This window comes from Tubulanus polymorphus, chromosome 11 (assembly GCF_964204645.1).
Source record: "Tubulanus polymorphus chromosome 11, tnTubPoly1.2, whole genome shotgun sequence".
Lineage (NCBI taxonomy): Eukaryota > Metazoa > Nemertea > Palaeonemertea > Tubulaniformes > Tubulanidae > Tubulanus > Tubulanus polymorphus.
In genome coordinates this window covers 9,567,823-9,592,948 of record NC_134035.1, presented here as the reverse complement: position 1 = coordinate 9,592,948, position 25,126 = coordinate 9,567,823, and the positions used below count along the sequence as shown (strand labels likewise).

At 40.7% G+C, this 25,126-nt stretch overlaps 5 protein-coding genes across 5 annotated transcripts in view; 3 read left to right on the top strand and 2 right to left on the bottom strand.

Moving 5' to 3' along the window:
• Positions 1-541: 541 nt before the first annotated feature.
• On the top strand, positions 542-2,958 carry LOC141912971 (FMRFamide receptor-like). Its single transcript, XM_074804409.1, has 2 exons — positions 542-827; positions 1,540-2,958. Exons 1-2 carry the CDS (start codon positions 793-795, stop codon positions 2,687-2,689), a joined length of 1,185 nt encoding a protein of 394 aa, XP_074660510.1. The 5' UTR covers positions 542-792; the 3' UTR covers positions 2,690-2,958.
• Positions 2,959-3,790: 832 nt separating this feature from the next.
• Positions 3,791-4,627, bottom strand: LOC141913047 (beta-4C adrenergic receptor-like). Its single transcript, XM_074804486.1, has one exon. It carries the CDS (start codon positions 4,625-4,627, stop codon positions 3,791-3,793), a length of 837 nt encoding a protein of 278 aa, XP_074660587.1.
• Positions 4,628-7,207: 2,580 nt separating this feature from the next.
• LOC141913044 (histamine H2 receptor-like) lies at positions 7,208-8,237 on the bottom strand. The gene is made up of 2 exons (XM_074804482.1): positions 7,778-8,237; positions 7,208-7,650 (listed from the first exon to the last, which is right to left on the bottom strand). The coding sequence occupies exons 1-2, from the start codon at positions 8,235-8,237 to the stop codon at positions 7,208-7,210; spliced, it is 903 nt and encodes a 300-aa protein (XP_074660583.1).
• A 1,453-nt stretch (positions 8,238-9,690) lies between these two features.
• On the top strand, positions 9,691-12,061 carry LOC141913001 (uncharacterized). Its single transcript, XM_074804441.1, has 4 exons — positions 9,691-9,743; positions 10,013-10,262; positions 10,935-11,132; positions 11,726-12,061. Exons 3-4 carry the CDS (start codon positions 10,942-10,944, stop codon positions 11,922-11,924), a joined length of 390 nt encoding a protein of 129 aa, XP_074660542.1. The 5' UTR covers positions 9,691-9,743; positions 10,013-10,262; positions 10,935-10,941; the 3' UTR covers positions 11,925-12,061.
• A 705-nt stretch (positions 12,062-12,766) lies between these two features.
• LOC141913043 (uncharacterized) overlaps positions 12,767-25,126 on the top strand; it is a 30,327-nt gene continuing 17,967 nt past the window's right edge. Inside the window, exon 1 of the mRNA XM_074804481.1 lies at positions 12,767-13,264. Within this exon, the coding sequence (XP_074660582.1) occupies positions 12,873-13,264 (392 nt within the window). The 5' untranslated portion in view covers positions 12,767-12,872. The remainder of the gene's footprint in view (positions 13,265-25,126) is intronic.

Below are 25,126 nucleotides of genomic sequence, written 5' to 3'. Positions count from 1 at the left end.
TGCACTCTAACAATCACATTAGATAAATTCGTTGTAAAACTCTGGATCCTGCCTGAAGAATATGATACTATTACGTTCGCGCGTTCCCCTTAGATAAACCTTCGGGCGCGAGCACCTGTTCTGCGATGCTGGCAAACTGGTGAACTTTTCCCCTCGATCCACACACATGGCAATCATATAACTACCATACATTAAAATATTATTTATATATATACATATATGAATTGATAAGATCAATCGTATAAACAGAACGAACGGATGTGTCTCTCACTGATTCAACAAGACCCACGCCAACAACGCTGATATGCAAATCATTACAATACTGCTCCTCTGAATAGGCGCCATTCCTCGGGTGCTAACGTCCGAAATCGATGCAAACTACTCATTGGAAAAATGCACGATTACGTCCTACAATCGGCGCGCGTATTGTTTGCCTGAAGTACGTTTAGTTATTAGCTGCTTCGTTTTCGGTATCCGGATCTTTTTTTGATTTAATCCGCTTTCCACTATGCTGTGAACATTTAATTAGGAGAATTATCCGTACAATTTGGTCGTATTTTCGCGACCCATCGTTATTCTATAAGCGTAGAATTTGTCGTCGATTCGAAAAAAAACACCGGATTTAAGGAGATTTTTTCCCATGATGAATTCGAACACACATGGAGCGATTAATAGGTAAAGAAGGATCTCCCAATTAGAAGACATTTTAACTTCATCTATAATAAGCTACGAACATAGGAGCGAAAGATTTCATCTCGTTGGACATATCGTGAAATAATTACGAAATCGAAAATGGACGTCGTCGATCCTAATTTCGGAATCAAAGCGTAAGTACTGGACAATAAAATTATCTATCTGGATTTCCTGTATCTATTACGTAACTTCGTCCTTTGCAGTAGTAGCGATAAACCCAATTAGAAAAGCAAACTTTTTCGTTTTTATACCCATTTGTGATACAACCATTTTAACCATTTAATAACGGTCTTATCGTATATAACATTATGGGAACGAAACAGCTTTCAATCGTTTGAGCTCGGCTAAATCCTATTTGTTGACACTGTGTACGAAGTAACTAACACGTTACGTGAGTTGACGGGTGTATTCAAACTTCATTATTATATCAAGCAAAGAAGAACCTTTTTAAGCCACAACATAAGCCACAATGCCCCGTATAGTAATGAATAAGTTTAGAACGTCGGTTGTAAAGATGATTATGTTAATGCGCTTGTTACAAAATCGGAAGGAAACTACAAACACAGCGTGTATATCTTTTGAGTGTGTTCTGAGGTAAGTAGGTTTACTCCGTGAAATGAAGATTGATCTTTCAGTCTAACTAGAAACCAAACTGTTGAACGAGAGGGCATTTCTACCAACGAACAAGGCACCTTCGTCACGCTGAATAATTATCTCCTCTCAAAAAGTTGAAGCTATTCTTCAGGATTACATTAGCAGTCTCAAGCTTTCCTGGGCGATAGCTTTTTTCTGTAATGATTTTTCTGTAGGTGTTGTTTTATTATGGATATTCTTTTGCAATTTCAGAAATCTGACCGGGCTCGGGGTGTCGACCACCGTGCAGTCAGGAACGGACGAAATCGAGAACTACAAACGATACGAACAGTTCATCATGTTTCAGTTCATAATGATTGGAATATTAGGCTATACAGTAATGACTATCGGAGTTATAGGTAACTGTTTATCGTTTTCGGTACTCAGTCGCGGCTGGAAAGATTCATCCATTTACGTATATTTATCCGGCATTGCCGTCGCTGATTTGTTAACGTTGGTGACTATGGCATTCATGAAAGCGGACACTCTTTCCCCGGATATGATGAAGATGATACAAATCCGCACTCAGTTCAGCAACTATTTGATTCCGTACTTCCACCCGTTGTCTCTCGGCTTTCAACTGGTCTCCATATACATGACGGTCGCGTTGACGGTCGACCGTTTCATCTACATATGTTTACCGTTCAAGGCGTCGTTTATGTGTCGACCGTCGAGGGCGTGGAAGGTCGTCGTTGGGCTGTACGTCGCGTGCATGCTGTACCAAATACCGCGATGGTTCGAATTCGAAACTAAAGTCTCGTTCGATAAAGAATACAACAATACCGTAGCGCTTCTCGCTCCGACCGAACTCGCTCGGCATTATCTGTATCGGCATATCAACTTCATTTGGTTGTACATACCGGTCGCGTTGGCCTTGCCGATATTAGCCCTGTGTATTCTGAACGGTCTCCTCATTCACGCCGTCATCAAATCAAACAAGGACGGAAAAGTAATCGGAGCCACGACTGAAAATCAGGATAAATCGACGACGATCATGCTGATTTCGGTTGTGATATTCTTCCTGTTGTGTCAGATGCCAGCGCTATTTCAGAACTTTATCTACGCCGAATTCGTCGACTTCAACGTACCTCCCAACTTCCCGTATCTGTATTTCAACGTCGTCAGTACGTTCCTCATTCTGTTGAACTCGTCGGCTAATATATTCATCTATTGTTATTTCGGGCCACGATTCAGGAACGAACTGGCGAAGCAGTTTAAAGAATGTTGCGGAAGGTGTAGTCATCGATCGGCAGAGAATTCCTATAAAGCCGCGACACCGTGTTGCCCTATGTACACGAGAAGGGTTAGTGGCATGTCAGCGACCAGTGAGACCGAACTTACAGATGTTAATTGGATACGTTAAGTCATAGTCGATTTCGGGAATAAGTACATGGAAACGATTGTAATTACGATCCACCATAAAACCAGGCGAACTCCCGGCTATAGTATGAATAAAGTCGGCACTAATTGACGAAGCATTTACCGGTTATCCTATTAAGCTAATGGAATAAGGCTGAAAAATCAAGATTCCTGATATCTCCTAGACGAAAACTTATAATTCCTTCAGGTAAACGGCTACGTGCCGACAAGAGCTGCGTGGATTATAATTTGTTGCAATAAATTTCAATTAGAGCTCGGTTGAAAGCGATCTTTATCATTTATCATTGATGCGTATAGTTTTGAGCGGTGGTTTCAGCCAATACAGGTTGTGAGATTTCAATTGGTTGTAGCTGTGTCATCCTCCCTCGGCAGGGATTCGAACCTGATGGCATCGCTACACTCAACCACGGCACGAACCCCTGCCACACTAGACCGGGTGCGCATTTGCATGCGCAGCTCACAAAAACTTGCGGCACCAATCAGATTGCTCGTTGTATAATCGCTGATATAATTTCAACGAAGAACTTTAAATGGGAAAACCCGGGCTGGAATAAAACGGGATATCTGATTGGTTGATAGTGACATCATCAAGCTGCGCGTGTAGCTGCGCACTCGGTCTAGTGTGGCAGGGTTTCGTACCGTGGCAATACCGTACCTGACGTCGAATCCCTGCCGGGGGAGGATGTAAATATGTATCTATGCCACTACCGTCCGTTCTGAAACCTGACAAGAGATTCTAGGCCCAGTAACTCGTACTCGAACTTTATTGTCATGATCGTAAGATAACATTGTTGTTATAATGAGGTTTTTTTAGTTATCGATAATGAGCTCTTAGAGTCAGGTTTATAGTTCATTATGTCTATTGGGCTTCAAATGATTAACGTTTAATCACAGAAAATATAGATAATACGAATTTCATATTCATCGTATTTGGAAAATAAACCTATTCGAGGAAGTTTCAAATCAAAGGACATACACAACCTATACCTTACAGTTTTGTAGCCAAGTTTCACAGTTTTGGGTGAGTTTAGAACTGACATCTGTGGAGGTAAGGCACTTACACAGTTTTAAGTTTCAATGCACATTAAAATCCATTTATATTTGCCTCTACGTTTGATCGAAGTTGAGTAATAGTCGACACTTCGGTAGTTTGCTCGTGCAGCTGATGCTGGCAACGACGTTTCAAACAACACAAAACTGACTGAAATGCTTTCTTGAAATCGGCATTACACACTGTATAGATAATCGGGTTGAACGATGAATTGATGAACAGGACGTTATTAACGATATTTCTCATGTTTAGAATAGTATCGCCCGGGCCGTGGACACGTATGTACCATTCAACGACCAAGTACGGCATCCAGCAGATCGTAAACGAAAAGAAAATCGTCACCGAAACCCGGATCGTGGTCCTCAGCTGCGCCATTGCATATTGGCGGACACCAAAACGTACCGCGGTCGGCGCTATTTGCCTTTTTCCCTTCCAAACTAAAATACGAACAATTTCCACGTGAATAATCAACAATAAAAGTACTGATAAAGCAAGGACGAGCGTAAGGGTTATGATATAGGCCGTTCCGTTAATGACAAACTTGTTGCAGCATCCTGTGTTTTTAAGGAATCCAGACTTCACCATCCAGACGCAACGAAGTAACGTGAACAGCACAGGTATTGCCCATCCGACACATATACTTAAATACGTGTAAAATCGGGCGTGTTTTTTGTGTTTGATTGGGTACTTGACGGCCGTATATCTGTTTATACCGATCAGCACTACGTGGATACAAGACGATACAAGAGAAAGTGTTGCGAACGAATGCAACAAAAGACAAAATGGTACGTTACTCAAAGACGAGCGGAATATACCACCGAAAGTGGCCAACAACATGTTCATACCAGCAGCAAGATCGGCGCCTGCCATACTGACCAGTAAGGTAGTGAAATTACTGCGCAAATTCGGCTTCGTAACGACACAAACTATCAAAATACCGCTTCCGAAAAGTATGACCAGCGCAATGCTCCCTTGACATACCATATTGAAAACTACAAATTTTCCGGCAGCACAATTTTTCGTTGAAACGTTGAAAGTCATCGTGAATGTCAGAAGACGAAACTTCATCCACGTTTGTTTAAAATTCTGCGAGGGATGAGTCGACCGCTCCGTGTTGCGTGACACGTATCCGCAAATGAACACCGTCTTGTTCGTTGCTATCTTCAGAGCGAAATTTCACACCGGAAACCATGTCCAGGTTGCAATACGATAGAACATCTCTCTACAAATTGGCTGTACCGTTTTGATTTGTTTTCATTAATCATGGACGCTAGAATCAACGCACACTTTCTGCAAATAGACCTTAGACGTGACGCCACAGCCTGTCATAATGGCCGTCCAAGCAGCCAGTCGATGCTAAAAGTTATGGTTGGCGGGAATGTGACGGTCAATGAACAATACAAATGACGTCAATGAATAAGGATATACTTCCTCTAATTTATCGTAACAACTGAACGAATACAATAAGCCTCGCTGGAAGACAAACCGAAGAAGTCTACAATACAAGTATTACGTATTCAAAACATAGAATCTACCAAACAGTTTTGAGAACTATAGGAGACTAAGAACCTATCAAGAATGATTCCACCAAATGCAAATATTCGACCGACGATATGCAATCTTATGATATTATGATAGATTGAATAATACATTATCAAATGAAGATATTAGATGATTATGTTCAGGTGGGTTTTATTTAAGATTTGGAGGTAGAGATCATAATGGGCACCATAAATTATATTATAGATTTTATGAGATATATAGAAATTGATGTATAGATGAATATAAGGATTTTTGATAGAAATTAAAAGTTTTCGAGGGTTTTTGGGGTTGGTTGTTCTTTTTTCCATTCTAGATCTAGAAATACGGCGGAGACACGAAAATACCACATTATCGCAAAACAAGCCACCTACAAATGAACATGCTCTTAGACATGCCGTATACCAATATAAGCCCTGTGTATTCTGAACGGTCTTCTCATTCACGCCGTCATCAAATCAAACAAGGACGGAAAAGTAATCGGAGCCACGACTGAAAATCAGGATAAATCGACGACGATCATGCTGATTTGATTTGATTTGATTTGAACACTTTATTTTTCAAATATAATTTACAGCATAGTGTACAAAGCATAATACAAAATACAGTAAATTAGACCTGGAGGGGCCTGTAGAAACTAAGGAATAGTTTGTATAAAACAGGTCCCTCAAAAGAGAAAAGAAAAAAAGAGAAATGCAATAAAGAAAATAATATGCTCACAGTCAACCCTTAACACACAAAATGCAATCAAAGTAAACTATGATAACAGCTTGATTAAGATATAATCATTTAATAAGCCAGTTATTTTCTGAAATATTCCAAAAACAATAATTTTAGTTCGAATAACTGTATGATAAAATCAAGCACATTTCGGTTGTGATATTCTTCCTGTTGTGTCAGATGCCGGCGCTATTTCAGAAGTTTACCTACGCCGAATTCGTCGACTTCAACGTACCTCCCAACTTCCCGTGTCTGTATTTCAACGTCGTCAGTACGTTCCTCATTCTGTTGAACTCTTCGGCTAATATATTCATTTATTGCTATTTCCGGCCACGATTCAGGAACGAACTGGCGAAGCAGTTTAAGAATTTTGTTGCGGAAGGTGTAGTCATCGATCGGCAGAGAATTCCCACGAAGCTGCGACAAAGCTGTTGCCCTACGTTAATTAATGGTCGATTTTGGGAATAAGTACATGGAACCGATTGTAATTACGATCCACCATGAAAATAGGTGAACTGCCGGCTACGATATGGACAAGGTCACGCTAATTGACGAAGCATTTACCGGTTCTCCTATTAAGCTAAATGGAACAACGCTGGGAACAATCAACTTAGCTTCCTGTTATTTCCTACAAGTAAACGTCTTATAATTCCATCAGGTACACGGCAACGTGCCGACAAGAGCTTCGTGGATTATAATTAGTCGCAATAAATTTCAATGAGAGCTCGGGTGAAAACGGTCTTTATCATTTATTGATGAGTAGTTTTGAGCGGTGGTTTCGGCCAATACAGGTTGTGAAATTTCAATTAGCTGTAGCTGTATACAATGTATCTATGCCAAACTCATCCGATCTGAAACCTGACAAGAGATTCTAGGCCCAGTAACTCATACTCGAAGAATTGTCATGAAAGTAAGATAACACAGTTGTCATGATGAAGTTTTTTTAAGTTATCGATAACGAGCTCCTAGAATCAGGTTTATAGTTCATTGTGTCAATGGGGCTTCAAATGACGAACGTTAAGTCACAGAGAATATACAGAAAGACACCGAATGTAGAATTTCATATTTCACGTTGGAAAATAAACATATTCGCGGAAGTTTCAAATGAAAGGACATACACAACCTATACCTTACAGTTTTGTACCCAGGTTTCATAGTTTTTGGGAGAGTTAAAATTTAACAGCTGTGGAGCTAGGAAATTCCACACTTTTGAGTTTGTCCATTTACATTTGTCTCTACGTTTGATCGAAGTTGAGTAATAGTCGACACTTCGGTAGTTTGCTCGTGCAGCTGATGCTGGCAACGACGTTTCAAACAACACAAAACTGACTGAACTGCTTTCTTGAAATCGGCATTGCACACTGTATAGATAATCGGGTTGAACGACGAATTGATGAACACGACTATATAAACAATGTATCTAATCCTAAGAACAATATCGCTCGGGCCGTGGAAACGTATGTACCATTCGACGACCAAATACGGCATCCAACAGATCGTAAACGAACAGAAAATCGCCATCGAAACCCGGATCGTGGTCCTCAGCTGCGCCATTGTATATTGGCGGACACCAAAACGTACCGCAGTCGGCGCTATTTGTCTTTTACTCTTGCACACTAAAATGCGAACGATTTCTACGTGAATAATCAACAATAAAAGTACCGAGAAAGCAAGTACGAGCGTAAGAGTTGTGATATAGGCCGTTCCGTTAATGACGAACTTGTGGCAGCATCCTGCTTTTTTTAGAAATCCTGATTTTACCATCCACACGCAACGGATTATCGTGAACAGCACAGGTATTGCCCATCCGACACATATACTTAAATACGTGTAAAATCGGGCGTGTTTTTTTGTGTTTGATTGGGTACTTGACGGCCGTATATCTGTTTATACCGATCAGCACTACGTGGATACAAGACGATACAAGAGAAAGTGTCGCGAACGAATGCAGCACAAAACAAAATGGTACGTTACTCAAAGACGAGCGGAATATACCACCGAAAGTGGCCAACAACATGTTTATACCAGCTGCAAGATCGGCGCCTGCCATACTGACCAGTAAGGTAGTGAAATAACTGCGCAAATTCGGCTTCGTAACGACGTAAACTATTAAAATACCGCTTCCGAAAAGTATGACCAGCGCAATGCTCCCTTGAAATGCCATAACTAAACCTATCAATTGTCCGGCAGGGCATTTGGTCGACGAAACGTTGACAGCCATCGCGAACGTCACACGTGTAGACTTTATCCGCGTTTGTGTCTGATTTCTGTGAGAGATGAGTCCGTCGATGCGCGTTGTGTGATATTCAACCCCATATAAGCACCGTCTTGTCCGTTGCTATCCTCAATAAAGCGGCAATTAACGCGTCCATACCGATAACTACTGCCAGGAAGCCACACGATAACACATTAAATGACACTTATTGTCAGGTGTGTCAAAGTGTGTTAATAGATTCTCACTCCTTTTAATTTGTTTGGTTCGTTACCGTTTTATGTGTTCTATATCACTAGTTTGTATCACATTTTTTTCCAGAAGATGACTATTGGCATAGTCGAAACACGTTAGACTGAATCCTCAACTCGAGGACACATCTCGGACTCCTTTTTCTCCGATATCGTTGTAAAACCACGTACTTAGTGAAATACAAGACCCACAATGACGAAGTTGTAAAACTTAAGATTTCGTAACGTTTAAATCTACCAAGAATCCGACTTATGGGGTTACATCTAATAACCATTGTCAAGGAATCATTCCTTGACTTCGTGACTTACATTTTACTCTTCTTTCGCGACTCATCGCGAAATTTTACCTCTTCATGTACGGGGTGTTTCTTCAATGGTGATTCTTCTTTGCAATACCGGAGGTAACACACACGATATACGACCATGTATGGATTGTTGCTGACGATGATTTCTATAAATCTTCCGTTTGTGATAATCTCACTGTTGTCACCTTGGAATGCAAAACGTTATTAATGTATACTGTAAGCGGACGTTGCGTATATACAAGACGCGGATCAGTTGATTGAATGTTCATAATTACTTAATCCTCTTCACCCCTTCTGGGATATAAGGCAGTGAAGAACTTCTTCCACTTGGACCGGTCCTTAGCTGTATGTTGAGCCTGATCCCAGATAAGCCCAGCTGAAGAGAGGTCAGTGGTGATGGTGCGTCTCCGGCCATGTGGTTTTGGGACGGCCACGCCTACGTCTACCAGGAAGGTCCAACTCTTTGGGATACGGGACTGATTCATCCTGAGGGTGTGTCTGAGCCAGTTCGGTCTTCTAATTGAATGTTAATGAAAATCCATGAAGGAATATGCAAACTTCACGAATGAATTTACGTTCTAGTTCGACACTCTTAAAACAATGGATTCTTCAGGGGTTCTTTCAAGAACCACCCCAGGTTCCTTGGTGAAGCTTTAAGGTTCTTCGACGATAAAGAATGCGGATTGGGTTCGTTCGAGACTTCATAGGGTTCTCGACAAAAACCTTAAACTGGTTTCGATTGTCAAGTTTTGAATTTAGCAGATCTGCTGCAGTAGTGCTGCTGGTCCCTCGGGCCAATTTCAAACGTTTAGGGTGATTTGAATGTTAGTGGTATCAATCCGATGTTATAAAATACCCAAGGCCGGCTCTACTTACTGGTGTAAACTTTAACCTAGACTACGCGCTTCTTATATGCGTGTCCTTTCACATGCCAGTCCCGATGATTGCTTTTAGTTGTGGTCGGTATTGTATTTGAAATGATTCGTGGAGATGCAGGTTTGAGTAGGACAAATCATATTCGGTACCGAATTTAATTTGTCCATATCATTCTACTACATCTACATGTAGATTTATGTTTTATGTTCATTTCCTACTCAAGCCTACATCTCACAAATCATTTCAAATACAATACCGATCACCATAGCTGTTGCTTTCGATTTTTGAATGAATTTTAACAACTAAAGACAATGATCGGGACAGGCATGTGAAAGGACCCGCATATATTCAGGTCAACATATTTACCGAGATTTTTTATCGAACGCGGCATGCCATTTAAATATCAGTTATTTTGTTTGATTGCTTCCACACTTCACAGTGTATGCATAGAATACTATTTAGGTCTATACGCAGGCGTTCTGGGTTATTCAAACACGTCGATATTCTCGCACCCTGGGTATATTCTATATCCGTGCGCTGCAGTCTCATACAGGAATATTGCACACATTCGAAACATAAGATAAGGATAAGAGTGAATTTACGTAAGTATAACATTTTGATGTATATTAACAATTATTCCAATTACGACGCAAGATTCGAAAAAAGAGAGTTCTCTCGGTCGATGGAATGTGAACACGCCACTCGCGCCTTCCACTCATTTCTATTTCAATGCATATCATGTTATTTGAAAAGCAGGGAAGAGTCTGGTATAACTAGCTGTATGAAGTATTTAAACATTGCTATGCTTCGATCTATAGTGCCTAGTCTGGCTTGGCAATACAGAGGCAGATCCAGGAAAAATCATGGAAGGTTGGGGTCCAAAAGAAAATGAAAAGCAATTCTCAGACGAAGCAACAATGTCGAAGCCCAACGGTGGGGTCCTCCATTAGATATCTTTGAAGAAATCTATCCTAGAAGATGCAACGTCCGAGAGCTCAGGACGGGTTTCAAATTTATAGGCTTTAATGAGCCATGTCTTGATGAAAAGGGCAACCTCTATGGGAAGGCAGGGGTCACGACCCCCTAAATACCCGTACAATATTCTGCAGTTTGCAAATATCCTTTTTAAAATACGGATGTGTATAAGAAAACCTTAATCGACCGAGGAAACTCTGCGGCCGCAGGAATTAATCTATGGACTAATGACGAACTTGAGTAAAATAGACCGACCGAATAGACTGTCCCCTAGATTCTTGTTATATCTCATTCAACAGACACAGAATGGACATATCAATAAGTATCAGTATTCCACTGATTGCAGCCGTCGTATTTGGCGAATTGTTGACAGTGTTCTGGTACAGCGATAAAACTCCGTGGGGTCGAGACGTCTGGGCCAGATGGGGCAAGAGATATTTCGTAACCTCGATCATCTGTGACGTAGCGTTAGCCCTCCTTGTACAGCAGATTAACAAGTAAGATTTTGATCGTATATTTTCTGCGTGAAAAACTGGTGCAACGAGTGTAAGTGTAAATTGTTGTCACAAAATGTGTCAATCGCCTATTCAAAATACCCATGAAAACATGGCATGGGTTCATACCACCTCCTTCACAAAAAAAAATCCAATGAAATTGGCCTAGTTTCAGAGAAACCGCGAAAAATGTGTACCAGAGTGGCAGAGCCCTATAGCAACGGATTGTATCACTTGATATGGGTAGTCTGACAACTGATTGGGCTTTTATATGGCCCCTTGGCCTTTACGTAATTTGGTGAAATACAATATAGAATCTATATAAGGCTGAAGAAATGTTAGATATTATAACTATACGTGTTTGTATAAATAAATTCTCTGCGAGAGACAAAAACACACTGGTGATTTCAGATATGTCTCCAGCACCGCCACGAACTTAAGATTTGTCTTGAAAATAAGGTTTTTCTTTTGATTCTATACTAGAAAATAAGTCAGAGATAACCACACGTATCAATTCGAATCCGAAATCTTTCAATTCAACACTAGGAAGCTTTCCTATACTTGCTATTTAATCCGCTTTCTGAATTACCTTTCAGGAAATACTTCCACGCCGGGAACTTGGAAAACTGTGTTATATTGGGGATTGTGATGGGATTGATGTACGCGTTGATGGAAGCGCCGCACTACGTCTACAACACGAAATCATTCTCCGTCTTTATTTTCCACGCATTACACAAGATGGCGCTGGTATTCGTAATAGCGATCACGCTGGCATTTTTCGGAAAAATATTTTGAGACATTTTTCGAACAAAAACTTTCCGTCGTTTCTTTGCAATAAAATCGGCATATCAAGTTCAGTCGATGATGATATCTGTATATGTTTGATACACAAAGGTTTTCACACACAAATAAATATTTGCCAATCATCGAGTATCAAACATCATAAATAGTTTAGTATATGGTTTTACTGTAATCTTTGACGTATTCTACATCCTACTGCTATATCATCCTGTCCAGATTAACTTTCACAAAATAGCGTTTCATGTTCACAAACTGAATCATATTATACTCTTAAACAATCTTTCAACTCAAATCCATACAATCATTAAGAGGGCTGACCACAAATACGTCCATGGTCGAGGGTGGAAGGTATGGTGGCAAAATTGCCGTTGAAATACCTTACCCTTACCTAACCTAACCTAACCTTTACAAAATCCGGCAGATGGCACAGTGTTGACGGAGCTTTTCAACGACAACGCAATTCCTTAGACATAATGACATTGTTCCAGTTTTGATAAATATTATCGCCCAGTTGAGAAGATATCCAGAACATAAACGAAGCAATAAATACAGATATTATTTGATTGATAATCAATAGAAATTCGATGTCAATACGTGCGGAAATTCGTCATTTTCATTGTTTTACTGCAAGACACGTATCTTTTTTTGCGAAAATTCGATGGCACGGCCAAATGAACGTGCCGTAGTTGTTAAAAAGAGGTGATAAGTGACGCTACCTTGACCAATAAGGTGCGTTGATATATGAATCGCTTATCTGACTTGTCGTCATGACGTCATTAGGTCATTATATCCCTGTTAATTATTGATAGCATTTGGCGTATTGATCAATAGAATGAAGGCTTAGAGGGATTCCACTCAAGGCAGTGATTTAAGCTATAAACCGGATAATATTCTGGATTTTATCGTAGTAAATCTCTGAAGTTCTTCAAAGACGTATGAATTATGACGAGCAAGTTTAATTCTAGCGCTATCGGTCCCCGTTGGAGTACAGGGGATATTCGACCGAAACGGCAAAAACAAGGACGCGCCAGTCCGGGTAATGTGAGATACAGCCTGGAAGCACGGAAGGAAGTGTTGAACAAGCGACGCAGTTCGGACGATTCGATACAGGAGCGGAGGAAAGATTCGGCACACTCCGCGCTGGAATATCGACGCAGTTTGGGCGAAATAAGCGTCACGGTTAACGACGACGTGGACGATGTGGTGGTACATCTACACCGCAAATCGATCAGTCAGCAAGAGCTTCTACCGTCCGAAGATTGCGATTCGTGGGATGCCGAATCGGCGACGAACCAAGTTGGTGTTCGGAGCTCCTGCCTGGGAATGCTATCACCGTAAGTGCACTTTACGATTAAAAACGTATCCACCAATTCTAAAAAACCATTGTCCCTTTACAAAACTGCCCGAGACTTGTTGATAATCCTGATTCGTCTATAGCCATGTGTATATTCTTATCATGCTGATTTTATGGTTTTATGAATATTAGATTTTTGTAGTGTTTTAATGACTGTTTTTGATAAGCAAATCTACGAGTTAACAAAAGGCAATTAACCTGAATTAAGCAGGTCACTCCAACTATATACAATACCGTCGCACAGTCGTGACGTATGTCCAAAAGTGGTCTTTAAAACTGGCCTTAAGTTCACCGAGAACCTTAGTGTTTGGCGTTGGGTACACTAGGACCGTAGCGACGTAGATCACTGTGGATACAAGCACTTCTAGTAGGACTGGGAGAAGTCTTTGTTTGTTTGTTTGGATTTCGGCCTTTGCATCTTGGTTTGCCAAGACTAACCCCTATTAGACTGTTCATTTAACCACACGCCGGAACGGCCTTTGAAGAGTTGCCCGCACACTGTAAGCAGCCAGCAGGACTCGAACCCGCTTGTCACTCAGCATTGATAGTGATAGTTGTTAGATTGGCTTTATAACTGAATTAGTCTTTGACTGGTCTTAAATCTCGGCCATGACTGTGCAACTGACCTCCGCGTAGGTTTCCTACGAGTTGTAGGCCTATACATCCTATCGGGGCCTGTTACCATAAGCGATTGAATTGTTTAAAAGTCGACCTCTAAACCTTATCGCGATGGTCGTGCGCCCGCGCGCGCGCCATGTAGATCGCTATCAGTTCTATCGAATCAAAATCGATAATATATCAAAGCGATCCCCAATCATCAAACGACGTCGAGGAAATACACAAAAATATTCGTCTCTGCTGCTTCAGACGGCACACGGCCGCGCTGATCACCTAGCAACCAGTTTTCAGTCACACAGGTACAAAGATTTTCCAGCATCTCCGGCAAAAAAATTGCTAGCTGAAAATATAGCGACGAATACTCAGCGTAAACAGTTCGCTGCGTACTCGAAACCCGCAAGATTCATTTCTTCTTTTTTTGGATACGCTCTTCTCTCGTGCTCACTGGTGAAAATGTTCACGAAAGAATTGGTTGTTTTTCTTTATATTGATCGGCAATTTGCGTGAGTTGGGTTTTTATCAATTTGATAAATTGAGGCAAAATCGCAGAACACGAATATATGATTTGTCAAGGTTTCGATAACGTCTGGGTTTTCACGCGATCTGAAATTCTCGGAATTCCAATGTCCGCGTATAACTCATCTACAAACCATTCAGGCAGATAAAAGTATGTAAAGACCGTTCTCGAAAAACATCGCACGACAATTCCACTCTTATCAGTTGGAATTTCACAAGGTGACCAGACATACAATTACAGATTAAATACTTTCTTAATGAATCCTAACTAGCGTGACTCTATACGTGTGACTTTAACTCTAATTTCAAGTGGGTTGTTTGTTCGGCATCGGATGCGATTATTGTTATATTTTCGCTAAAGCGACCGAAGCGTTTCCGTGAATTTCGATGTCATTCGCAAGGTCGCTAAATTAATTTCGACCTTTTTTCGTCGCAGTCTATAGATTTTATATTATCATCCACACGTATTTCATTTTATCTAAAGCGTCTCTATCAACGTAGAGCTGTCGATATCGTAATCCCTAAGCGAGTAAGATACGACGAAATGACGAATTTCGTTTTAAGTTCTGCGGTGAAAACCTTTAATTTTCGCGTGTGCAAAATTTCACTAAAATCGAGTATTTCGTCGATAAAGTTTGTGTAAGCGATGTGTTCACACGTCCATAGTAGAGTATATAAAGTATAGTAGTTTATTTGTCACCATCAATTTGAAAATAATTGATAATAACAAAATAGATTACAGGCAATGAGGTGATAGGACCCTGAGTAAAGCCATAAAGGCTGTGCATCGAAAATTGTTCAGACACCTTGACATAAACATTGAACAAATTATAGAAAAAACAAATGAAAAGTGATGAATTGATGAAAAATCAAGACGAATTTATATCATGCAGAGGTTTATATAACCGAATGAAAATAGATTTTTTATCAGAAAATATGACGTCATTTTATTGAATATATCTGAAGCAGTGTTATGCAAATGGGAGATACACTCGGTAGTACAACCTTGAACCATCATATAAGATCATAACTGAGGGAATCAGGCTCAAGTTAATTCTTTGACTTGCAAACCAGTGTTACTTAGTTTACACTGGTCTTAGCTTTGACCAACTCTGGGATCCATGTATTTCACAGTATAACTTTATAGTTAAAAATCCATAGCAGCAAAAACAGTAAAAATCTCATTTCTAATGAGTAACATATATTTATTATAGCGAACGTTTTCGGGAGTTACATTATCCCCTCTTCAGGCATAGCGCAAGTGATTGAATTTACATATCATGTATGATATGTAAATTCAGACATATTAATTATCTAGACTCTCTACCCAAGATCTATAACTTTATAGTGTCCATTATTCTTTGGTTGTATACTGAATTCAATCATTTTCAGATCTAGTTTAGTTTTTTTACTCTACATGTTATGATAACATTGCACAGAGCAAAAAAATAATGCAGAAATGACAGCACATTACAAAAATATAATGATAGTATTAATAATGATTATTTTGATAATAATAACACAATAATAATAACAATAATGATAATAATAAAAAAATAATGATAACAATTGTGATAATAATAATAACAATAATGATAATTATAATGCAAATGAAGATGAAGGTAAAGCGGGATTGCAGTATCGAAATCCGATGGGCTCTTCGTTTTTAGAGTCCATGCTTATGTTCAACAAACAAGACGACTCCATGTGTTGAGCCAAACGCAAACAACACGAGGAAACACGAAACCAGCGTGAAGTCGTTTTATCTCGGAAACGTATCTCCCGAAACCGTGTTTCTCGTGTTTCTCGCAGACGACACGGGTAAACGCACGGAAACGTGTTTCTGTTTCGTGTTTCCGTGTTTCCCTGCATCGTGTAAGTTAGGCTTTAAAGCCCAACGCACACGGCACCGAAAAAACGTTTTTTCCTCGTTTTCGATGTTTTTTGTTATGCCGTGTGCGGGGAGGCAAAACACAAAATGCCGAACTGAAAAACGTTTTTCACGAGCAAAAAAGCGTTTTCTGAAAAACGTGGTTCCCGTTTCGGCGAAACAAATGTTTTGCCGTGTGCGTTGGGCTTAAGAGTCCATGATATAACCATGACTTCGTTTTAGAGTCGATGATATAACGATGGACGTGTAAAATTACGTCTCCCTGAAATAACTGAAGGTGAATTAGAGGCCACTTCTGAAGAAGAGATACGCGCGCGCACCATTTTAGAAACAGATAATTCTCCAAACGCTTATCACGTGTCCTCAATTTGGCGGCATTTATCTTTCAAATCAACGCATAAAATGGCGATGACGCGAATCATAAATTGCCCAAATTGCCAATTAAAACCATCGTAAAATAGACCGAAAGCGGTTCGTATTGTATAACCCTATAAACCTCTTCAAAGTAATAACGAGAAGGGTTTCTTAGAAAAAGAAAATTTGCACAGTGTTCCTTAACACGGAAAGACCGAGTCTCAATGCAGGAAATTATCTCAGGCTCGAATCGAACTGATTTGCGGACTGATGATTGAGAGGCAGTCCTTTGAAGAGATCTTTGAATTATTCATCTAAAGAAGTGTAATGGACAAAACCATCGGCTCAAAGTCTACAAAAATGAATAAATAACCGTCAAGATCTTTTCTGAACGCCGTTAGCGTGGCCAGTAACCGCTCGATTCGCGGTAATATGCAGAACAAACCGCTCACGTCAACTGTATCCAAATGGCACACATTTAATACCCTGGAGAGACCGCGCGCGCTTGTCTGTGAATGTCCTATCATCAGTTAAACCTCACTTATGTGTCGACTACCACTTGGTAGACGGACACTCAAGTGTGATCGCCCTGATGAATACAAGAGTCTGCGAAATTACGACAGCGAATTAAGTGTTCTCGGTCGGTTGGTTTAGGGAACGAAGGAGAGGGTTGAAATATAAAGTAAAAGTGGTTAGTTAGAGTCGATGTATATCGGCCACCGATCGATCATCTACCGGCGTCGTATAGACGTGTTCTCGAATGATGGTTTAATCGTGTTCGTGCGCTCGTTCGTGACAGCACCGCCGTACACGTAACTTTCCCTTCTGACCGTGTATGTACGATTTGTTAAAAACCGAGACGGCGCGTAGTTCGATTTCGACGGAGCGGCGAGACGGGGAGAGAGAGAAGCGCCGAGCGAGTGTTCGGAGCGAGCGAACAGAAGCGCCGTATCATCCGTAGAGTTTATGTTCGCTCTGTCCTCATAAAGATTATCGCTGTTAACACGCGGGAAGTGCGATCTAGACATAATTGAATATCGTTAAAAAGGTAGTTAGGTTATCGTCGATCGCGAAAACTGCGAAAGGAGTGTACGGACATGTGCATCAAGTAAATATACGAAAAATTGATTTCATATTGCTTCCGCACATCGGAACGGGGGAGGTTTGTCCCGGCGCCGACCGAATTGATTCATCAATTCTTCATGTTCAGTTTACGTAAACGCGATCGCGACGGATAGATATTTGATCGTCTCCCTCGCGTCTAACGAACGGTGGAACCGACCCACTCGCTGCTTCCTCGTACATGCAATCGGTATAATTTGGAGAATTCTAGCACTCGGAAGAATCGGTCGCGTTCAAGCCGATATTCGGCCGTGTTTCAGTGACAAGCGAACGCGCATCCAATCGAACGAGATTTAATGTAGTTGAAATCAATAGCTGCGGATTTATTCCTATTCTAGTCGGGGGTAAACGCGCGCGTGGCAGAGATTCGGAGCAGCCGTAAAAAAACAAAGGTCACCGGATGTACTCGGAGTATCGCATTATTATCTGTGTTACTTTGTTGTGAATACCTAAAACGCGAACAGCAAAAGATGATAATGATGATGATGATGATGATGACGATGATGAAGATGATGATGCTCCGACATAACGGTTCTGCATGCACCACTTCGAGATAAGCTTTCGAGAAAACAAACGATTCTCGCTTGGCTGCCGTTTTCTCCGACGATGAGAAAATAAGAAGTGCCGCCACTTTTTCTGATACGCGCATCTTCGTTTTTTAAAGGATATAATATTTCGAATATACACACATATTATTCTATTCTGAATGCAGAGCGAATTAAACGATGTTTTACGCGCGATGTTCCATACGGCGGTGTTCTCGAAGAAATGGGTGATCCGATGGTTGAAGGGCCATGGGTAGGAGAAATATTAGGATAGCTATACAGTTTGTCATTTACACTATGTCGAGGGCGCGGTAAGTATTCGCATAGAAAATGCTATGTAGAAATTCACTAATTTTAGTAAAACGAGTGATTTTTCAGAATTAGCAGTATCTATAGGGCCTGGATCGACGCGTTGAAACCTCTGTGTTGCGAGTTTCATATCTCGCATTTATGTACAGGCGAATCTCCCGAGACAACGGGCGAAGGAAACCTTGATAACGAAAATAGCAAGATGAACAGTTATCTCAACAGACATATCCATCATTCGATAAATTTTTCCACAGTTTGTGGGAAGGACTTGCTTTAGTATTTTATGTTTTCTGTTCATTTCCATTTAGTAGAATTCATGGTTAATTTGTGTTAAGGGTTTTATTGAAACCCACTAAAGGGGCCTACTAATATATCTGTGGTGTCGATAAAATCGATTTAAGAAACGCTAAACTTTCATTTGTTCAAACACTTCAATTTGTATATCAACTTCATTTATTCAGTCACCTTTTTTGGTAGATTTAGTTTCTCGTGTATAAAATGTCAAAAATTCGTTCATTTTTCACCGGAAGATTATCGAGTATTTTCTTTCGCTTTCGATAACATCCGCTCCAGTAGCTATGATAATTACACCTAAAGAAACGCAAAGAGATACGCAAATACACTGTATACAAATCGTTGTTTTAATGGATATATTTTCTCAAGTCATAAAAATCTTTTATTTTTTAACGGGAGATTACCGTACTTTTTTTTCTCTTTCAATAACACGCGTCAGTAGCTTTGATAATTACCTCTCCAGTACTAGTATCAATAGAGAGATGCGTAAATATACTGTTATAAATCTAATAGATGATATATATAATACTACTTTAAGGTTCCTGTAGTTGTTGGCGGTGCATCTCGTCGAGCCTGCAACATCGACGTCGTATTTGTGTTCATCAACACTATCACGATCGATCGTTACTGACTCTACAGTAGAGAGAGAGAGAGAGAGAGAGAGAGAGAGAGGGGGTGAAAGCAGTTGCCTATAAATCTAATATGCGGAAAACTCATTAAATTTAAGAATTATGTTGTGTCATACATAGGCAGATATCACGTACTACGCTTTGTTTCGTGCGCCAGCGTTTTCGCGTTGACGATGGCGACGCGCGATGCGTTGCTAACAGATCGCTGTGTGTTTCATGACGTGTTGATAAACACACTCCGGGGGTTTAAACGATCATCGGGCGCAAATTAATGGCGATTAATAAATAATATTTTACCATCGTCGTCATCGCGATCTGCGCATGATGGCTTTCTGTTTCCTCATTACGGAGCACGTTCCGTGTAAGATGGTTTCAGTCGGGAATGGGACCGTAATTGTTTCATGTTGGTAGCGGCTTCAGCCGGCGTATATAGCTAGCTATCGTCCAAAATTACTACGGGCGAGGTTTTATGGGACATTGTCGAATAGGCCTATATAAAAATACGTATAGCTGTATAAATATACGTATAAATTCTGAACGCGTATTGATTACGCATCGTGCGGATTACGACGGATAATAGAAAATAAATTCTCAAAGCAGACCTTTTGTTGTGGAACCTGTAACAGAAAGAATGGCCCGGAAGTTGTCTGTGATTGGCAGAAGTGTAACCAATCCGAGACACGGTTACAGGTTGCAGCGCCCGCTGGCAAAGAGGGCGCTAGTTGACGGTCTGGTTGTCGCGGCGAAAATATTGTTATGCCCCGTTCCGATGCAAAACCCTCTTTTGAGTTCTGTTAAACTGCCACAGTTAGTGATGGGGTTTTAATTGGACGGTAACGTCCGTGATATCCGGTGCTGATGTTCATGTTAGTGTTTTGGTTATGGTTATGTGCAAGCCCGAGGAGCAAGTGCGGGTTTCCTGAGGGTGTGCCTCAAACTAAGTGTTTCTGTAAGCTCGGAATTTGTTTCGAATATTCAATAAAGCATTGTGTAGGTAAAACAAAAGAAATGGCTGAAAATGACTTTTACCGAGCATTGGGGTTGATTCCTATAATCTGCCTCTTTTTTAAAAAGGCCCTTTTTTGTTTTGGTGAGGCAGTCAAAATTGGAACCCGTTAATCTGTGTTCCGCTCAGGCCTAATACCCGGAATCGCCCCTGCACCCATAAAGCCGGTTCGTGCCGTTTTGAATGAAAAGTCATTGAAATCATAGGCTCTTTATCGTTCGATTTCGCTGTTTAATTTATTAGCGGCTATTCGAAATTCGAATTCGTCTCTCTCGTCATTTCAATGCCGTCGTCGTCGTCGTCATGGTTCCTCTCATTACGTCCGCGCCACTTCAAATATATATAATTGAATTATATCGAACTGTTTTGCTTTATTCGGCAGTTCGCGCGGAGGTTGCCGGCCTCGACGTCGGTAATTTCGGAGTAGCGCGGGGTATAATCCCGTGTAATTCGTTGAATAATTAAGATTTATCGATTATTGTTGACTGTTTGCGTATACGGGACTCGCTGCAGGAACTCGTGTCGGTAAACAATGTAACCGAACAAGTCCGGCTCTTCGCTGGTGATATTGTTGTCACAAAGCGGTAACTCAAAATGTAACCGGCTCTGTATATTGAAGTCTCAATTTACGCGAGTCAATTCGTGCCGTTGACAGGGATGCTTATGGTGGCCATGAAGTGTGATGCTTTATCTCCCACTTCGTCGGAACTACTGGAATCAGCTCTGCGACAACGTAGTTCGTGGAAACCTGCCGATGACCTTGTTTAATTGGCGTCGCTGTATTTACTTTGCTTACCTACATTCTGGACAGCGAGAAAATTATTTTGACCTCACCTCAAACCACATACGTCTATACCAGTAGGAAGCGTCCTTCTTATCTATTTCATGGATAGCTTTCGCTTGATTTTTGTTTTCATTTAGTTTTTTGTGTCCCTTATAAACTCACCACGCCTGCCGGAAGCGAAACAGGGGGTTTGATTTTGAAATCAGAAATCGAAATACAGATCTGTGATCGGCGGTCGAATTCTTATCAAAGACAAAACAATCTTCACCTGGCGTCGAATCAGTAAAAGACAGATAGTACTTACGAGCTTCGCTACTAGCGCATAGTGGCTTCATATGGTGCATATTAGCTTTATTTTCCCGGTGAAGCTACTATGACTTACAAGTATCTGTCTGTATGTTTTACTGATTCACTAGAAAGTAGCTACAATTCTATAGATTGTCCTGGTAAATTACCACTGCGTAAACGAATGGTACAGAGCCCCGGAAGCGACGGGTGAATTTTTCTATCGTGGGAGCAAAATGTTTCTTGCGGGAAGGAAAAGATCTTTTCGTTCGAACGGAATAATTTCTTCTTTCCCCTGAAATTATATTTTCGTGCAAACGAAATGAAAATTTTTTCGTTCGAACGAAAACTGCGATGGAAACAAATTTCGTTCGAAAACATTTCGTTCCCACGAAAAACATTTCGAAAAGATATTTTCGTTCCCACGAAAAAAAAATTCATTTTTGACTACGTCACCTCCGAGGCTGCGTAGAATAGACATCAATGCAAACGCTTGATCTTACAAAAAGGGCATCATCTGATGAATTTGCGTTGAATTTTGTTGATACGAATATGCACAAAGAAAACATGATTGTATCGGGGAAACAAAGTAACGGCCATGTTCTCCAGTGACAGACGCCGTTAATATCTAAACACCGCCTTTAAACGATATTCGACGAACAAACCACATTCCACGCAGTGACGTCAATATTCACTCCGTGTAAAAGAAACCCAAACTAGTAATAAATAATAAATAGTCGCGTAAATGTAATAAATAGTTTATTTGGCATGTTCGTGAGATCTTGGTCACCGAAAATGTCCGCTGTTTTTTAATGAAATCTTAAAATAGGGATTGTCCCTGTTATTTATTTGGTTGGTAAACTTCGTTTGATTTTTTGATTGGGTGTCCCTTACAGACCCACCACACCTGCCGGGAGCGAAACAGGGAGTTTGATTTTGAAATCGGAAATCGAAGTAGAGATATAGGTTGTGTGATCGGCGGTCGAGTTTACAAAAGCTGTTTTTAGGGGTAGACAGAGATCTATTAATTTGTACTATAGCAATATCGGAGTTAAGAGGTAGTGATGAGAATGGAACCAGTTCGTAAGAGTCTCCCTAACCAATTCCAACTATTCGCACTCAACATCAGACAAATCAGCTAACGAAAGCCGAAGCCATTGCAAATCTAGATAAAGTGAATTTTATCAAACGGTCTGAAATCGATGGCATTATAGTAATCTCGTGCGGAATGGAGTGAATCGACATGTGCGCACTTGAAACACCAGCACGCACGTCTCTGTCATACTCAATCAGTCGTCGTCAGGTGGACGATTCTACGGCATTTCGTTTTGAATAAGAACATAACCCGTTCGAATAAAACCATAAGCATTCGTTATCTTTCATCGAAAGCGTAATCGTTTCCAGGCACAGTGGAAATTCTAGAGAATGATAAAAACATATCCCAAATGAATACACATAATATCAAACGTATTGTTAGAATAGTTGTTCAATTTTCAAATATGTATATATATATATAGAGAGAGAATCCGACAATAATAACGAAAACAATAATGCAAACAACTTTATATACGTAGCGTTTTATCAACGGCTTTCACCCCGATGTACGCGTAAGGCAGAAAAGGCGCATCAGCCGCAGTTATAAACGTAAACGAATTCGAGAAATTGGATTTCGATTACGCCTAATCATCGTATAAACGCGTAGCACCGCGCATCAAACATCAAAAGTACAGACATTCAACATTCGTATATATCTGACTCTCTGGTTCATCATCATCGATAGGTTTATATATATATATATATATATATATATATATATATATATATATATATATATATATATATATATATATATATATATATATATATATATATATATATATGTTGGAATGAAACCTGTTTATACCAGTTTATACGCGCTCAACTTTTGATCGGTTCATACGTATCTAAACGCGACAGCTGAATACCTGTTTTTTTTTATAAAGTTGCATTACGGATTTGATGGACTTGAAAAAGATCGCGGAGGCGGGATAACTTAAAGTTATCGAAATCACGAGTCTATTCGCGTACGTAGCCGAGCGGGATCTAAGAAACCACGCTGGAAGTTGCCGCTCGACAAAATCGACGAGGTTCGGCGGAAGACCGTCAATCTCGGGTTGTTGCGTGTATATTTTACTCGGAAATCCGTTCCGTATCGCGTGGATTGCTCGAAGAATATCGGGCGGCGTTCGGAGCGGTTCGTTAAAGCTGCAGGTATAACCGACGACGATATCGCGTCAGTTCCATCTATCTATCTATCTATCTATCTATCTCCGCGTGCACATCTCGTCTCAGAACGAAGACGCTTCGTGTATCGCGCAGCGAGAGAAAATTAGGTTTGCGTCTCTTGTTCGGTACGGTATATAGGGGGGAGCACGGCGCGATCTAGAGTGGTGGCTGATGGCGGCGACCGCGCGCGCGTATACACAACAATAGATCATAAAACAGAATAGCTTCTTATAACGGAAGAAAAGCTTTTACGATCATCAATCATTAGTCGATGGCGTGGTTTCTCAGTTTTCTCTTTCTTGTCGGCAGGTTTTATTCGTTTTCCCCGAGTCATCTGGATACTATATACACGCAAACAATAATGGACGTATTCATCGCTGTGACAATTTCTAATTTCGCAATTTCTGGTGAATTGTGTTAGATAGAAATAAGAATAGGTGGTAAAACAAACGGCTTGCGACGCAGCAAGTGCAATTTTGCATATGCTAGAGAAAGACTTAAGTTTTCCGCGATTTTCGCATGTTCTGGGCGGCGGAATAGTTCGTTTTCGGTTTACCCGAAGATAGTGTGAAAAGATTCATATACGACGGGCAGAAATGGAAACGACCGCTCGCGATGCCAAATTCCATTTTCCGAGCCAGAGGAATACGGTATACACGCAGAGCAGTGACATAAGGATGACATGCTATAAGCTCATATAATATATAGCTAAGATGGTGTTGTTTCATGCGTTTCATATACACCCCGAAACCGTATTGTTCTCCTGTGGATAGCGAGGAGCGCATTAGATATATATAAGTATAAATCTGATAAGCGCGTTCGCTTAATCTGTTTATTGAGTCGAGTTAGAATGAGGCGTAAGAACACTGCCGGGATCGAAGTTAGCGCAGATCCGCACTCACCAACTCCTCACGTATCTATCCATCTATATGATTCTCGTTGTATATATTTATATACACGGACGTTATAATCGTTAATCTCCGATATAAGCGGTCCATCTTCGACACGGGCGGCTCCGACATCGTTGGGCAATTCGACGATCATCAACACGTTTATTTCCTCAGTTGCGAATGCGATGCTCTTACGGCTGAGGTCGCGTATCAAAAGCCGCGTGTTCCATAAACGCGACTCAGTCGTAGATCATCGATCCCGACACGCGGGAGAATGTGATATAAAGAATTATTTAGAAATGTTGCGGTAATTGGTGTCGACTTGGATGTATAT